Source organism: Grus americana (assembly GCF_028858705.1).
Source record: "Grus americana isolate bGruAme1 chromosome 27 unlocalized genomic scaffold, bGruAme1.mat SUPER_27_unloc_2, whole genome shotgun sequence".
NCBI lineage: Eukaryota > Metazoa > Chordata > Aves > Gruiformes > Gruidae > Grus > Grus americana.
This window is the reverse complement of record NW_026561297.1, coordinates 22,412-37,614: the sequence shown is the minus strand read 5'-3', so window position 1 is coordinate 37,614 and position 15,203 is coordinate 22,412. Positions and strand designations below refer to the sequence as shown.

The following is a 15,203-nucleotide window of genomic DNA, read 5'->3' as shown; positions in this document are numbered from 1 at the left end:
GAGCAAAGGACGTGCACAGAAGGTCCAGGATTTAGGAACAAAATATGAAGATGGGCATTGTTATAGCCCAATGGATGTGATCCATAAAATAACAGGTTTGTTGCCACCTACTAACAAAAAAGAAACACAAGCTTTCCTAGGTGTTGTGGGTTTTTGGAGAAGGCACATTCCAGGTTATATTCTGATCATAAGCCCTCTCTATCAAGTGACCCAGGAGAAGAACAGCTTTGAATGGGTCCTGAGCAGCAACAAGCCTTTGAACAAATTAGACAAGAGATAGTTCGTGTGATAGCCATTGGGCCAGTCTAGACCGGAGGAGAAGTGAAAAACATGCTTTACAGCACAGCCAGGGACCACGGCCCCACCTGAAGCCTCTGGCAGAAAGCACCTGGAGAGACTCAAGGTTGACCCCTGGGTTTTTGGAGCCAGGGATATGGAGGATCCGAGGCCCACTGCAGTCCAACTGAATAAAAGATATTGGCAGCATATGAAGGGCTTTGAGCCACTTCAGAAGGAGTTGGTACTGAAGCACAACCCATCTTGGCACCTCGATTGCCTGCACTGGGCTGGATGTTCAAAGGGAGGGAACCCTCTCTGCATAATGAAACTGATGCTATGTGGAGTAAAGGGGTTGTGCTAATAACACAACAGGCTTGAATGGGAAAACCTCGACTGCTCAGGAATCTTGGAAGTGACCATGGACTGGCCAGAAGGCCAAAACTTTGTAGTGTCGCCAGAAGAGGACGTGACACGTGCTGAAGAGGACACACCACGTCATAAACCACCAGAAAATGAGAAGCAGTATGCCCTGTTTGCAGATGCACCCTCTCACATTATGGGAGCAAATCTGAGGTGGAAGGCTGCTGGATGGAGTCCTCCATGACGACTCGTACAAACAGCTGAAGGAGAAGGTGAATTGAGTCAGTTTGCAGAGGTGAAAGCCATCCAGCTGGCTTTAGACATTGCTGAGCGAAAAAATGGCCAGTCCTTTGTCTCTGTACTGACTCATGGACGGTGTGCACACTGAGCTGAGGCAAGAGGAATCCCACCTCCTGTGGGTCTGTGGGGTGCGTGGGGGAGAGCTGAAGCCCACTCCAGTCTCCAGACTACTCACCAGAGAGGAGAGACCTGATGGACACCGCTGAATCCCTGCCCTGCGTGGGGGGAAATGATCCCTGCCTGTCACTGCTGCGGTGTCCTGCCTGGCCATGGGACAGGGAGAGGGGTTAAGGGAGGGGAACATTTCAACCTCTCATAGACCACCATGCCACGGGAGGAAAAATCCCACTTCTGAAATCCATCTCTCCAGTGCTCAGAGAGGGACAGTCAGTGATGACTTCAGTCTGCGTCAGCCTGCGCTCCCCAGGAGAGACCCTGATGCCTTTGAGAAGCTTCAGCCCTGGAGCCCCAGGGACATCTGCAGGGAGTGTGGGAGGGCAGAGAAAGTGTTGCCCTGGGCTGGGCCTCTGCTGCTGAGCTGCTCCAGGCTCCTGGGATGGAGGGAGCTCATGGCAAGCGGGCAGCACTGCAGAGAGACATCTCTGGCCAGGAGCAGCTCCTCTGCAAATCGCAGCAGGGCTGAGGGCACTGCCTGCAGGCACCAAGGGGAGAGGAGGGAGGAGAAGAGAGGTTAAAGGCAGCCTGGGGTGAGAGGATGCTGAGAGCTGATTCAAAGAGAACTCTTCACAGCCCCCTACGTGGTAAGTCTGTGTCTGCAGGGAAAAGCAGCTGTGATTGCTGGAGGGACCTCTTCAAGCTGGTACATCCCACAGCCTGTGGGATCTTCTGGGAGGATGTTTGTGTGCAGGAGGAAAATGGCAGAATTTACTTGAAAGGAAGGAGTCTGTGCTTTGAGATGTCTCATCATTGTCAACGGGGTTGGCAGGGGGAGAAGGGACTTTATTTTTGTGCTCTGGAGAAGGCACTGAGAGCCCAGTTCCCATTAGGACTTGTCTGAGCTGCTCCTTAGCCCCTGCACACAGAGGTGCCCCTGGGCAGTGCCCTGCTGCCAGGAGGGGTCTGCAGGGCAGAGCTGAGCACACAGCCGGTGGCATGGGCTCTGTGAGCACAGGCAGGGAGGAGACCTGAGCACAGAGGAACAGCTCCTGGCAGGGACAGCTCCAGGCAGCAGAGACATGGGCAGGGAGTGAGAGGCAGCTGTTCCCAGAAATGCTGTGGAAGGGGGGTTGGGGCACCTCCCTGCCATCCCCTGCAGTGCAGACACCTTCCCCGGAGAAACCCCCTGCTCTGCTCTCCCACCCAGCGGAGCCTCTGCCCTGAAGGTCACCTTCTCGGCAGCCTGACCCCTGAGGAGCGGATATTACCAAATACCCGAGTGCCTCCATCGGCAGCAGCGCTGTGGCATTTCTCTGGGTTTCCCCTCCTGTCTCTGCTCCCCTTGATCGTATCACCAGGTTTGCTGGGATGGGGGGGTGGGGTTCAGACGCAGCTCAGAGACCAGCCCTGTGGGTCTTGCCATGCAGATGTGTCCATGGGAATGAAGTGTCCAAGTCCCTGCCTAATGCCCGGGCTGCAGGGGATACAAATGACCCCATTCTTCCTTCTTTAGGACACCCCGTCTTTAGGACATTTGCTTCTTTCCCTGAGGGGTCTTGCTGGGCTGCAGGCTGCCCTCCCCCAGGGCACAGCTCTCCCATGGCATCCCGGTGTTCCCCAGGAGCCCCATGGAGAAGACCCCTCAGTGCTAAGGCCATGAAAACGTTGCTGGGTGGCTGCCTGCAGACAGCTGCAGAGAGCCCTCTGTGTTCCCAGCTGGGAGGGGAGGGCTGACATCCTGCTCAGGTAGAGTGAGACAGGCTGAGGGGGTTGGAGATGTGCACTTGGGAAATGGATTCCTCTGCTCTCAGCAGTGCCCAGCTCCTTTTGGGGGGAACGTCCGGGTGCGATCAACCTGCAGCTCAAAGAGGTGCCAGCACAGGGCGGCTGAGACCAGGGCTGATGGACTGACCGGCTCTCCTCGCTCATCACTAAGCCTCTTCCTCATAGAAGTCTCCCCTAGCTCTTCAATGACTTTTCCTCCCTGGACAGGTCCTAATGCCCAGAGGAAGCACATGTCCAACAGCAGCTCCATCACTGAGTTCCTCCTCCTGGCATTCGCAGACACACGGGAGCTGCAGCTCTTGCACTTCTGGCTCTTCCTGGGCATCTACCTGGCTGCTCTCCTGGCCAATGGCCTCATCATCACTGCCATAGCCTGCGACCACCACCTCCACACCCCCATGTACTTCTTCCTCCTCAACCTCTCCATCCTCGACCTGGGCTCCATCTCCACCACTGTCCCTAAAGCCATGGCCAATTCCCTCTGGGACACCAGGGCCATCTCCTACACAGGATGTGCTGCACAGGTCTTTTTCTTTTTCTTTCTGATCTCAGCAGAGTATTCTATCCTCACTGTCATGGCCTACGACCGCTATGTTGCCATCTGCCAACCCCTGCACTACGGGACCCTCCTGGGCAGCAGAGCTTGTGTCCACATGGCAGCAGCTGCCTGGGGCAGTGGGTTTCTCTATGCTGTGCTGCACACGGCCAATACATTTTCTATACCACTCTGCCAGGGCAATGCCCTGGACCAGTTCTTCTGTGAAATCCCCCAGATCCTCAAGCTCTCCTGCTCACATTCCTACTTCAGGGAAGTTGTGATTATTGTGGTTAGTGTCTGTGTAGCATTTGGTTGTTTCATTTTCATTGTGCTGTCCTATGTGCAGATCTTCAGGGCTGTGCTGAGGATCCCCTCTGAGCAGGGACGGCACAAAGCCTTTTCCACGTGCCTCCCTCACCTGGCCGTGGTCTCCCTGTTTATCAACACGTCTGCATTTGCCTACATGAAACCCCCCTCCATCTCTTACCCATCCCTGGACCTGGTGGTGGCAGTTCTGTACTCGGTGGTGCCTCCAGCAGTGAACCCCCTCATCTACAGCATGAGGAACCAGGAGCTCAAGGAGGCCATTAAGAAAGTGATTTCATGGATGTTTTTGAGTCATTATGAACCTTCCATGTCTCTTCAGAAGTGACTCTCAGACTATCTAATAGCAGACCTTTATTTTGTTTGTATTTATCATTATCGTCAGTGTTATCTGTTTGGTTTTTGGTTGTGCTGTGGTTTGTTTTGGTTGGTTGTTCGTTTGTTTGTTTTTAATATTTTTGTTGGTGTTTATTCTATTCCTAAATGAATATTTAGATTCTTCTGACTGCTACTGAGGAATGAACTTGCTGTGTCTCACCTGTATAAAAGAAGTGCCTAACCCTGGGTCAGAGAAGACTCTCTCATGGCACCTCTGCAATAAAGTGGCATGTCCTCAATGCAGTTCCTTAGAATTGAGCTGTTCTTCAAAATCTGATGTAAGCAACAGGCCCAAGGAATTTCACCCCAAAAGGGCCTGTTTCTCCTTGTGTTTTGGAGAGGAAAGCTCATCATTGCCTGCAGATGTCTGTGGTGGGCAGTGACTGGACCCACCCCAAGGTGAGCGATGGCCCAAGCTGGATTCACCCATAAAGTGCTAAATCCCGGTATCTGCAAGGAAACAAAGATGGACAGAGGTGACCCGTCACAGACCACCTCCAACCAGGGACAGCACCTTTACAGCTACCACACCTCCAGCAGCACACACACCACCATGACCACCACAAACAGACCCCTCCCAGTCCCCTCTCCGGCTGGTCTGGTGTGAAGGTGACAAGTGGTCTGTGCATCCCCTGCAGCACGTACCCACCAGAACAGCCACAGCCACAGTCCCTCCAGTGTGGGCCTGGGCTTTGGGTCTGCCCAGGTGCCCTCCACAGCCTTGGGGCCATTCCTCACCAGGCCGCTCCAGCCCTGGGTCTCTCCACATCCTGCTGTCCTCCTCCTCCAGCCTGCCCCGCTTGACGTGGCCACAGAAGCACGTACATATCTTCACCCCCAAACAGACACACGCTGGTGAGAAGAGTCACACAGCAAACAGCCAGGAGCAGAGTTGAAGAAGAAGGCAGGACAGACCACAGTGAGCAGGCACAGGGTTGGGCTGGACCAGCACTGACCTGACCCTGTCCCACATGCAGCTGGCTCCTTGCATCCCTCGCCTCTCCCCTTCCACACGATTCTTCCTCCCAGTCCACTTGGATCCCTCCCTTTCTCTGCCCCACTCTCCTCCCCACTGAACAACCCTCACCAATTACTTCTGCCCCATTGATCCCAAGGTTGCTGTTCCCATCCCCAACTTGGCTAGTTCCTATACCATTGCCTGCGTCACCTGGCCCCTTCAATGGCCTTTCTGATGGCTCCCCAGGGCACTGTAGGCCTTGCAAGACTTGACCGACAACAAGATCCCTGATGCTCCCCTTCAGTTATCTCTGCAGTCCGGTCACTTCTCACATCTCTGCTCTTCAACCGCCTGTGAGACCCAGCCGGGACACACGGTGCTGCCTGTACCTGTGTTCCCTTCTCACACTGTTCTCTGTCACCTCTGGCAGTTCTCATGCCATGCCCCACAGTTTCCCATATCTGGAGGCTGTCTAGTACAACCCCTTCCTACTCAAGCATGGTCAGCTGGAGCAGGTTGTGCAGGACCATGTCCAGACAGTGTTTGGGTATCTCCATGGATGGAAACTCCACAATCTCTCTGGGCAACCCGTTCTAGTGATCAGTCAAAAAGTGTTGCCTGATGTTCAGAGAGAACCTCCTGTGTTTCAGTTTGTGCCCATTGCCTCTCGTCCTATGGCTGGGCATCACTGAGAAGAGCCTGACTCCCTCTTGTTCACTTCCTCCCGTCAGATATTCGTCTAGATTGACAAGAACCCCCTTGCAGCCTTCTCATCTCCAGGCTAAACAGTCCCATCTCTCTCAGCGTCTCGTACGAAGGACGCTCCAGTCCATTAATCGTCTTTGTGGCCCTGTTTGCTGGACTCACTCCACGAAGCCCATACCCCTCTTGTCCTGGACAGCCCAGCACTGGACACAGCACTGCAGAAGTGGAGTCACCGGTGCTGAGTAGACAGGAAGGATCACCTCCCTCAACCTGCTGGCACTGCTCTTCCTAAGGCAGTCCAGGAGGCTGTTGTCCTCCTTTCCACCAGGGCACACTGCTGATGGGGGCATCCCCTCAGGACCCGTGGACTTATGTGTGTCTGGTTTGTTTAACTGGTCCCTACCCTGAGACTCCTGCACCAAGCGTTAAGTCTTCCTTGCTCCAGATTCCCCTCTGGTCTCAGGGCCCTGGGATGCCTGATGGCTACTTTTTGCAGTGAAGACTAAGATGAGGAAGGCACTGAGTGTCTTGGGCTTTTCCATATCCTTTGTCATCAGGGCCTGTGGCCCATGTACCAGTGGGCCCACATTTTCCCTGGTCTTGCATCTGTTCTCTCTGTACCTGTAGAAGCCTTTTCTTGTTGTTCTTCAGGTCCCTCACCAGATGTCATTGTTTTACCCCAGCTGGCAACTGAGCACCACGATGTCGCGGGCTCATCCACGGCCACACACTTCGAGGTGCTCCAGCATGACCCCATGCACAGACACAGATGCTTCCCCGGTGTACCTTCTCTAGCATGGACTTATCCCTGGCTCACAATCCCTCCAGAGCTATACTTGCTGCAGCACAGATATAACCGTGGCCATAGATGCTTTGGGGTGTCCTGCTCCCATGTGGACTCATCCACAGGTCACAATGCCTTCAACTTGAGTGCACACAGGAGTTCCAGCCTGTCCAGGACAGCGGCACAGAAACAGCAGCAATGCCCTGGCTATCTGCCAGCCCAGACACATTGCCATTGCTGTTGTCAAACTGCTCCCAGGCACAGCAGAGTAAGATGATAAGCAGTACAGCAGCACAGCGAGCAGCAAAAGCAAAAAGCAGCCACTAACGAGCACAGGACTCTACTACACAGTAAGGCAAGCAAGCCCATGGCAAGCACAGGAGCCTGCCAATTAATAGCTAAACAGCAATAACAGCTATAAATTCAATCCAGCACATTCCAATCAAATCTGTTACTATCTCAAACTCTTCGTGTCCCATGTTGGGCGCCAAAAAAGGACTGTTGTGGTTTTACCCCAGCCAGCAGCTGAGCACCACGCAGTCACTCGCTCACTCCCCCACAGCGGGATGTGGGAAAGAATTGGAAGTGTCAACGTAAGAAAACTCATGGGTTGAGATAAAGACAGTTCAATAAGCAAAGCAAAAGCCACACGTGCAAGCAAAGCAAGACATTGGCAGGCAGGTGTTCAGCCATCTCCAGGAAAGCAGGGCTCTGTCACATGTAACAGTGACTCGGGAAGACAAACGCCATCACTCCAAATGCTGCCGCTCCCCCCTGTCCTTCCTCTACCCCAAGCCGTTTATAAGCTGAGCATGATGTCATATGGTATGGAATGTCCCTTTGGTCAGTTGGGGTCAGCTGTCCCGGCTGTGTCCCCTCCCAACTTCTTGTGCATCCCCAGCCATCCTGCTGGCAGGGCAGTGTGAGGAGCAGAAAAGGCCTTGACTCTGTGTAACAACAACAACAACAACAACAACAACAACAACAACAACAGCAAGAACAGCAACAACAACAACAAAAACATCTCTGTGTAACAAAACCATCTCTATGTTATCAACACTGTTTCCAGCACAAATCCCAAACATAGCCCCAGACTGGCTACTGGGAAGAAAATTAACTCTGTCTCAGCTGAAACCAGGACACCAGATTAAACCCGAGATGGGTTTTGGTTTTCCTAATCCCATCTCTGCATCCTTAGGAAGTTGTCACTCATGTCCTCCAGAAGCCTTCTGGATGGCTTGTGCCCTGCTATGTTGCCCCTCAGGCAACTACCAAGGTGGTTGCATTCCCCCATGAGGACCAGCGTGTGAGAACATGAGGCTTCTTCCAGTGGTCTGAGGAAGGTCCTCTCCACTTCTTCCTGATCGAGCACTCAATAACAGGCAGTCACTAAAAGGTCACTCATGTTGGTTTGCCTGCTAATCCTGACCCATAAGCTCTCGACTGGCTCATCATTTATCCCAAGGCAGAGCTCCATGCCTTCCCACTGTTCTCTCACTTAAAGGAGAACTTCTTCTCTGCAAAAAAACGTCCAGGTCATCCTGAAGATGTGTCATCCATCCATCCATCCATCCATCCATCCATCCCTCCCTCCCTCCCTCCCTCCCTCCTAGCACTCCAGCTGTGTGAGGTATCCCAGAATGTCTCTTTTCCCAATGGGATCACAGCTCCATAACTGCCCACAAACTTCTAATTCCTCTTCTTGGTTCCCCACGCTGTGCTCATTAGTGCACAGGCACTTCAGAGAGGTGCCCAGCCGTGCTGATTGTCCAGAAAGGGAATGAGATCGTTCACCACAAGGCTGTCCCAATGCCACTATCTGACTTGGGTGCATTCGCTTGAGGTGATTCCACTCCAGCCCTGATTTCCTGATGGTTATCTTCCTTTTGTTCATATCACACTTTGCTGGCCTATTCCATCCATCACTGCCTCACATGACTGTTGGCTATTCTCACTGCTCCAAAATTCCCACCTAGGCCACCAAGCCCTTGTCCATCACCCCCAGAGCCATGTAGTGATGCTCAATACTTTCCCAGTTTGGATGCATCCTTGGTACCTACATGGAAGAACACCAGGGGATAATAGTCCAAAGGCCAGAAAAGCTTCATCAGCCTCTCAGCAATGCACCTTTTGATCAAGGACAGTGGACAGAGTTTGTTAGAAGCTGCTCAAGGTTACTAGCCACTTGCTGGGAGTCAAGGAATCCTGTGACTCTCCTGACCTGGCAGCAAAAGGCACCCGCAGCTTCCTCAGAGAGTTCCCTGGAGGCCCCCAATGATCTCAGACAAAATCCCCAGGAAACATTTTCAGGACACTGTTGAAGAAAGCCCTGAGGAACATGGTGGGAATTTACTGTTCATCCTGAAGTGAGCGGGAGGTTGCTCTGGAGTACTCCCAAGGTCCCTTCTGGCCTGAATGCTTTGGTGTTTCCGTCTCATCTCTGAGAGCAACTTTCCAGATTTCTCCAGCTACTGCTGTCCTTCTCTGAGCCTTCACTTAAATGAAAGAGCAAGCCAAGGTCGGTGTTAACATGGTAACCATCCCAGAAACACCAAGTGAGGGTACAAAGCAAGCAAAACCAGGGCCGATGAGGAAAGGGCAACCAGAGGTGGGCTCTTTGTATGGGAAGGCAAGAGGGTGATCAAAGGGAGGAACCTGGGAGGGGCAAAAGAGGCCAAAAAGAAAATACAAGGTGAAGGCCCTTTGGCTCAAGGATATGATCAGGGCTGTTTGGAGGTACTTGCCAAATGGCCTTCACCTTGAGAGAGACTGACTGGAGTGGGACAAGAAAGCTGCACTTGATCCAACCATACTTAGGTCTGACTTTTTTCCATGGTGACAGGGAACCTGAGTGCTTTCCCTACCACTACCAAGGGAAGAGCCCTGTAGTGGAGGGAAACACAAAATCCTTTGGGCTGGAAGGGACCTCAGGAGGGCTCTAGTCCAACCTCCTGCTCACAGGAGGGTCATACTCACTGCTCACAGTTATAGGGTCACACCAACTTGCACAGGACACAGAAACATAGAATCATAGTATCATAGAATCATAGTCATAGGGTCACAGAGTCACAGAGTCATAGAATCATAGAATCACAATGAGCAGGGTTGGACAAGGCCAGGTCGGATGGGGCTTTGGGTAGCCTGGGCTAGTGCAGGGTGTTCCTGCCCATGGCAGGGCTGTTGGAACTAGATGATCTTTAAGGTCCCTTCCAACAAAAAACATTCTATGATTCTATGTTTCTATGAAATTCCTTCAATTTATTATGAATCAAATCAGGGTAGTGTGATGTGAAGTAAGAAGAAATCTTCAAACACCTTTCCCCAGCCTCTCCCTTCTTCTTAGGCTTAACTTCACTCCCAATATTCTCGACCTCCTTCCCCTCCCAAGCAGTTTGTCTGTTTGTCCCAATACATTGTCTCTGCTGCTCCTTGCTCTTCAGAGGGAGGACTCCTCACACTCTTCCCCTGCTGAGCATGGGGTCCCTCTCATGGGAGAAAGTCCTCCACGAACTTCTCCAACATGAGTCCTTCCCACGGGCTGCAGTTCTTCATGGAATGCTCCAGTGTGGGTCACTTCCATGGGGTGCAGTCTTCAGGAACAGACTGCTCCAGCGTGGGTCCCCTACGGGGTCACAAGTCCTGCCATTAAACCAGCTCCAGCGTGGATTCTTCTCTCCACAGGGTCACAGGTCCTGCCAGGAGCGTAGGCTTCCCACAGTGTCACAGCCTCCTTTAGGTGCATCCACTTGCTCCAGAATGGAGTCCTCCATGGGCTGGAGGTGGATAGCTGCTCCACTGCTAACTTCCATGGGCTGCTGGGGGACAGCCTGCCTCACCATGGTCGTCTCCACGGGCTTCAGGGGAATCTCTGCTCAAGCACCTGGAGCACCTCTTTCCCATCGTTCTTCACTGACCTTGGTGTCTGCAGAGTTGTTCCTCTCACATCTTATCACTCCCCTCTCTCTGACTGCATTTGCTCCTGGTGGTTTGGTTCTTTTCCCTCCCTTCTTAAATAAGTTATCACAGAGGTGCTACCACCATGGCTCATTGTCTCAGCCTTGGCCAGCGGCACGTTGATCTTCGAGCTGGCTGGCATTGGATCTATTGGACATAGGGGAACCTGCTGGCATCTTCTCACACAAGCTACCCCTGAAGCTCCCCCTGCTATAAAAACCTTGCCATGAAAACTCAATACATCCACTGATCCTGGACGGGCTGGTTTTGAAATCACATTCAGTGTTTTGGAGACTGTGTTCATGGTAATTCCTGCCTGTGTCTGTAGAGCCCTGCAACTCCTCATGGCTCAAGCCATGAACAAGGCCACCTGCATACAGGTCTGCATTAGGACGACCATGGCCACCCAGACTATCTTGAGACTGGTTGAAGTGTGCTTTCAGAGATGGTGGAGTTTTTCTCAACATTGGGAAACAACACGAGAAAGAAATAATGGCACAAAGTGAAGCTTTGGAAGTTGAGACTGGATAGGAAGGTTTCACGTAACTTTGAATTACATGAAACATCACTCCAAGTGCAGTGCTGTGGTACAAGAGGCCACCCAGCAAGAGTCTGGATTAGCCAAAGCTTTGTATTTCAACACACAGCCCATGAAGATGGAGAGAGATCAGTCAGGGTAGGAAGATGCTCAAGTGAGAGCAAGGTTGGCAAGCACAGTGGATGTCCACAGCCTTCAAGGAAACAGGTGCAGGCTTAGGACACCATAGGACAACCTGTGGTGGAGATGGTCAAGGGAGATGACAAAGTTGAAAGCCCCCAACAGAGCTGAGGTCTTGCTCCCATTGGCTGTGGCTGTTGTCTGGGTCAGCAAGGCCTACCAGGAGACACCTAATCCTTACAGCACGAGGGCCTAATGGCCTCCTTGTCTCCACCCAAGAGCCTGGGAGGTGTCGTACCATTGTCCTGCACTTGGCATTGCATGTCCCCACAAACCTCTGCCCCAGGAAGAGCCCTGAGCCCTGGGTGTGGGACAGGACCTCCCCTCCCAGGGGCTGGGGGTCAGGGCTTGGCCCTTTGGCTCAATAAAACACACCCAGGATTACTCAGCATCAGAGCCACCTTGCCATTGCCTTTGCCTACCTGTCATCACTGCCTCCACTTGCCTGCTCTAACCAGCCCCAGAGTTGCTTTGTCAGGGATGGCCCTCAGGGGGACCCATTAATGCTCCAAGAAACTGTGGAGTTTGCATCGCACTGTGACTTCTGGAGAGGTTTCATCAGCTTCCTCTCAGGGCCTGAGCTTCATGGACTCATCCCCAAACCCACCAGAGGGGTCATTAACATGCCGCCTTGGGCTGGGCCTCTGATGCTGAGCTGCTCCAGGCTCCTGGGATGGAGGGAGCTCATGGCAAGTGGGCTGTGCTGCAGAGAGACATCTCTGGCCAGGAGCAGCTCCTCTGCCAAGCGCAGCAGGGCGAAGGGCACTGCCAGGGTATCTCAGGGAGATGAGCAAGGCAGGTGAAGAGCTTAAAGGCGGTCAGGACTGGGAGGATGACTGAGAGCTCATGGAAGGAGAAATCTTGAGAGCCCTTGACACGGTAAGTCTCTGGGTGCAGGGCAATGCAGCTGTAGTTCCCGGAGACATCTCCTAAAGCTGGAACGGCTGAAGCTTATGGAGGGGGTGGGCTTTTTTAGGCAATTTTAAATAGCTGTGTAGCCAGTTTTCAGCTGGAGGTGCCCAGGGCTGTACTTCAGAGGACGGTCCCTCCACACCAGGGGAATCTTCTGCCTTCCCGTGTCAACTCTCAGCCTGCTCAGGGAGCTCCCCATGCAACTGCAGGGAGAAGCTGTGGGTGGAAGGAGTGACCCCCTGGAAGGGCAGGGCAGGGTCCTTCTGCTGGTCTGAGGGTGCTGTGTGGATCAGGGTTATTCACAGCTCCAGATCACCCCTGGGACATTTCCCAGGGCACTTTTCAAGAAGCACGTCAAGGCAGGGGCTACATGGAAAGAAAGGTGCTTCCCAGGGTTGGTGCTTTGAATTCCCTGCTGTGATGGTCGGAGGAAACAGTGATGGAGCTGTCAGGTTTGCACAGGAGTCCAAGACTCCTCCAGCATTACAGTGAGTGATGAACAGTTTTTTCAAGGCACCTGATAAAGTCACTTCACCCTTTCCTCTGTCTACAGAAAGCATTCACATCACCTTTGTGGTGCCTTCAGGGTTGATCTGCTCTTCTCCTTAAGACCTGCCAACACAGAGGTGCCCCTGGGCAGGGCCCTGGTGCCAGGAGGGGTCTGCAGTGCAGAGCTGAGCACAGAGAGGGTGGGATGGGCTCTGTGAGCAGGGACAGGGAGGAGAGGTGTGGGCAGAGCACCAGCTCCTGGCAGGGACAGCTCCAGGCAGCAGAGACATGGGCAGGGAGTGGGAGGAAACTGCAGCCAAGCCCTGGGCTAGGCTGCCTTCAGGCTGCTCTCTTGTGGTCCCTCACTCTAGATGTCTGCTGAGCAATGAGGTGACTCTCCATTTAAGATATCCCATCTTCAGGAGACTTGATTTTCTGCTTAGTGCATCTCACTGGTCTCGCGTGCTGTCCCCTAGAAAGGCACGGCTGTGCTGTAGGATCCCAGGGAGTGCTGAGCCATCCCTCATGGGTTGCCAGTCTCCTCTCAGAGGCCTTTGCTTCCCTCTGAGAGGGGCTGTGTCCTGCCCTCTCCATCACAACTCCACCTATGTGCTTGAAAAAGAAGAGTTTACAGATCTGCCCTTTGAAACAGCACTCCCTTGCTCTCATTAGAATCTAGCTGCTTTTTTTTTTAAAGAGTAATTTGTGTGCACAGCCATCCTCAATGTAGAAGAAGCAAAAGCACAGGGCATCTGGGACCAAGACTGATGGGCAATGCAGCTCTCCTGACTCTGCACTGAGACACAGAGACCTGAGCCCTTTTCCCTGTCTTGTCCTAAGAGTCCACACTTTCAGTCATAAAAAAGGGGATTTCTTCCCTTAAAAATACTCACCAGAAGTGATGGTGGAAACGAAAAAAACAACAGAGAAAATCACCATAAAGACATGCTCAGACTCTCTTCTGCAGCCCACACTCTCTGGAGTGGTGAGTGCAGATATTGAACATTTCCATCAAGGGTGAATTGCATCTGACAGCCCTTGTGACCATTGGGGAAGCCAAGAACCAGCTCCCATGTACTCACTGCAGCAGGGCAGAGCTGACTCCTTGGCAGCACAGGGGCAGAGGTCCTGCTCCTCACAGCACACTCAGCCAGCACAAAGCAAAGAGAGGAAATGCCTTGGAATTGGGGGAGGGGGATGGGATGTCTATGCAAAATCAAGTGGCTTTGCTCAGAGAAGTCTGTTGTAATTTTCCCCTGTCTTTTCCTCCTTAGGACAATGGCCGTGTGTCAAGAACAAGGATATGACCAACTGCAGCTCCATGACCCACTTCCTCCTCCTGGCATTTGCAGACACACGGGAGCTGCAGCTCTTGCACTTCTGGCTCTTCCTGGGCATCTACCTGGCTGCTCTCCTGGGCAATGGCCTCATCATCACTGCCATAGCCTGCGACCACCACCTCCACACCCCCATGTACTTCTTCCTCCTCAACCTCTCCCTCCTTGACCTGGGCTCCATCTCCATCACGGTCCCTAAAGCCATGGTCAATTCCCTCTGGAACACAAAGGTTATCTCCTACACAGGATGTGCTGCACAGGTCTTTTTCTTTTACTTTCTTATGCCAGCAGAGTATTATCTTCTCACTGTCATGGCCTATGACCGCTATGTTGCCATCTGCCAACCCCTGCACTACGGGACCCTCCTGGGCAGCAGAGCTTGTGTCCACATGGCAGCAGCTGCCTGGGGCACTGGGTTTCTCTATGCTGTGCTGCACACGGCCAATACATTTTCAATTCCACTGTGCCAGGGCAATGCCTTGGACCAGTTCTTCTGCGATGTTCCCCAGATCCTCAAGCTCTCCTGCTCAGATGCCTACCTCAGGGAGTTTGGGCTTATTGTGGTTAGTGCCTGTTTATTCTTTGCGTGTTTTGTTTTCATTATGCTGTCCTATGTGCAGATCTTCAGGGCTGTGCTGAGGATCCCCTCTGAGCAGGGACGGCACAAAGCCTTTTCCACGTGCCTCCCGCACTTGGCCGTGGTGTCCTTGTTTATCAGCAGTGGCATGTTTTCCTACCTGAAGCCCAACTCCATCTCCTCCCCATCCCTGGACCTGGTGGTGGCAGTTCTGTACTCGGTGGTGCCTCCAGCAGTGAACCCCCTCATCTACAGCATGAGGAACCAGGAGCTCAAGGGTGCAGTTCAGACACTGATGACTAGATGTTTTTCAGAAGCAATATACTGCCCATCTCCTCCTACAGTTCACCCGTAACAGAACTCATGGCAGGCCCAGCCTGTCTTTTGTATGTTTTCTAGTTGTTGATGTTATTCTTGATTTTAGCTTTTAAAATTTTCTTTTTTTCAGTTGTGATAATGTTGTCCACAAAATTTTCATTATTCATACCAATTCTAATTCATTAATGACCTGTCTGATTTGATCCAGAGAAATTTTAAATGAATTTCCACACCCCCTGTGCATTAAAACATTAAAAACAACACTGCAGTGACATTTGTGACTGAGATTTTTCCTCTGAGACCTTCTCTGGAGCTGCAGAGGCAGTTCCTGTATACAGAGTCCCTGCACAGCAGATCTGTGACAGAGCTG

General features: G+C 52.5%; 2 protein-coding genes across 2 annotated transcripts; both read left to right on the top strand.

The window, feature by feature from the left end:
• The first annotated feature begins 3,044 nt into the window (after positions 1 to 3,044).
• LOC129200085 (olfactory receptor 14C36-like) lies at positions 3,045 to 4,031 on the top strand. The gene has a single exon (XM_054811339.1). The coding sequence runs from the start codon at positions 3,072 to 3,074 to the stop codon at positions 4,029 to 4,031; it is 960 nt and encodes a 319-aa protein (XP_054667314.1). The 5' UTR covers positions 3,045 to 3,071.
• A 9,873-nt stretch (positions 4,032 to 13,904) lies between these two features.
• On the top strand, positions 13,905 to 14,870 carry LOC129200084 (olfactory receptor 14A16-like). The gene has a single exon (XM_054811338.1). The coding sequence runs from the start codon at positions 13,905 to 13,907 to the stop codon at positions 14,868 to 14,870; it is 966 nt and encodes a 321-aa protein (XP_054667313.1).
• The last annotated feature ends 333 nt before the right edge of the window (positions 14,871 to 15,203 follow it).

Bases quoted from the DNA above. Each gene is read 5' to 3' on its own strand.
- LOC129200084 (XM_054811338.1), top strand. From the start codon at position 13,905: ATGACCAACTGCAGCTCCATGACCCACTTCCTCCTCCTGGCATTTGCA.
- LOC129200085 (XM_054811339.1), top strand. From the start codon at position 3,072: ATGTCCAACAGCAGCTCCATCACTGAGTTCCTCCTCCTGGCATTCGCA.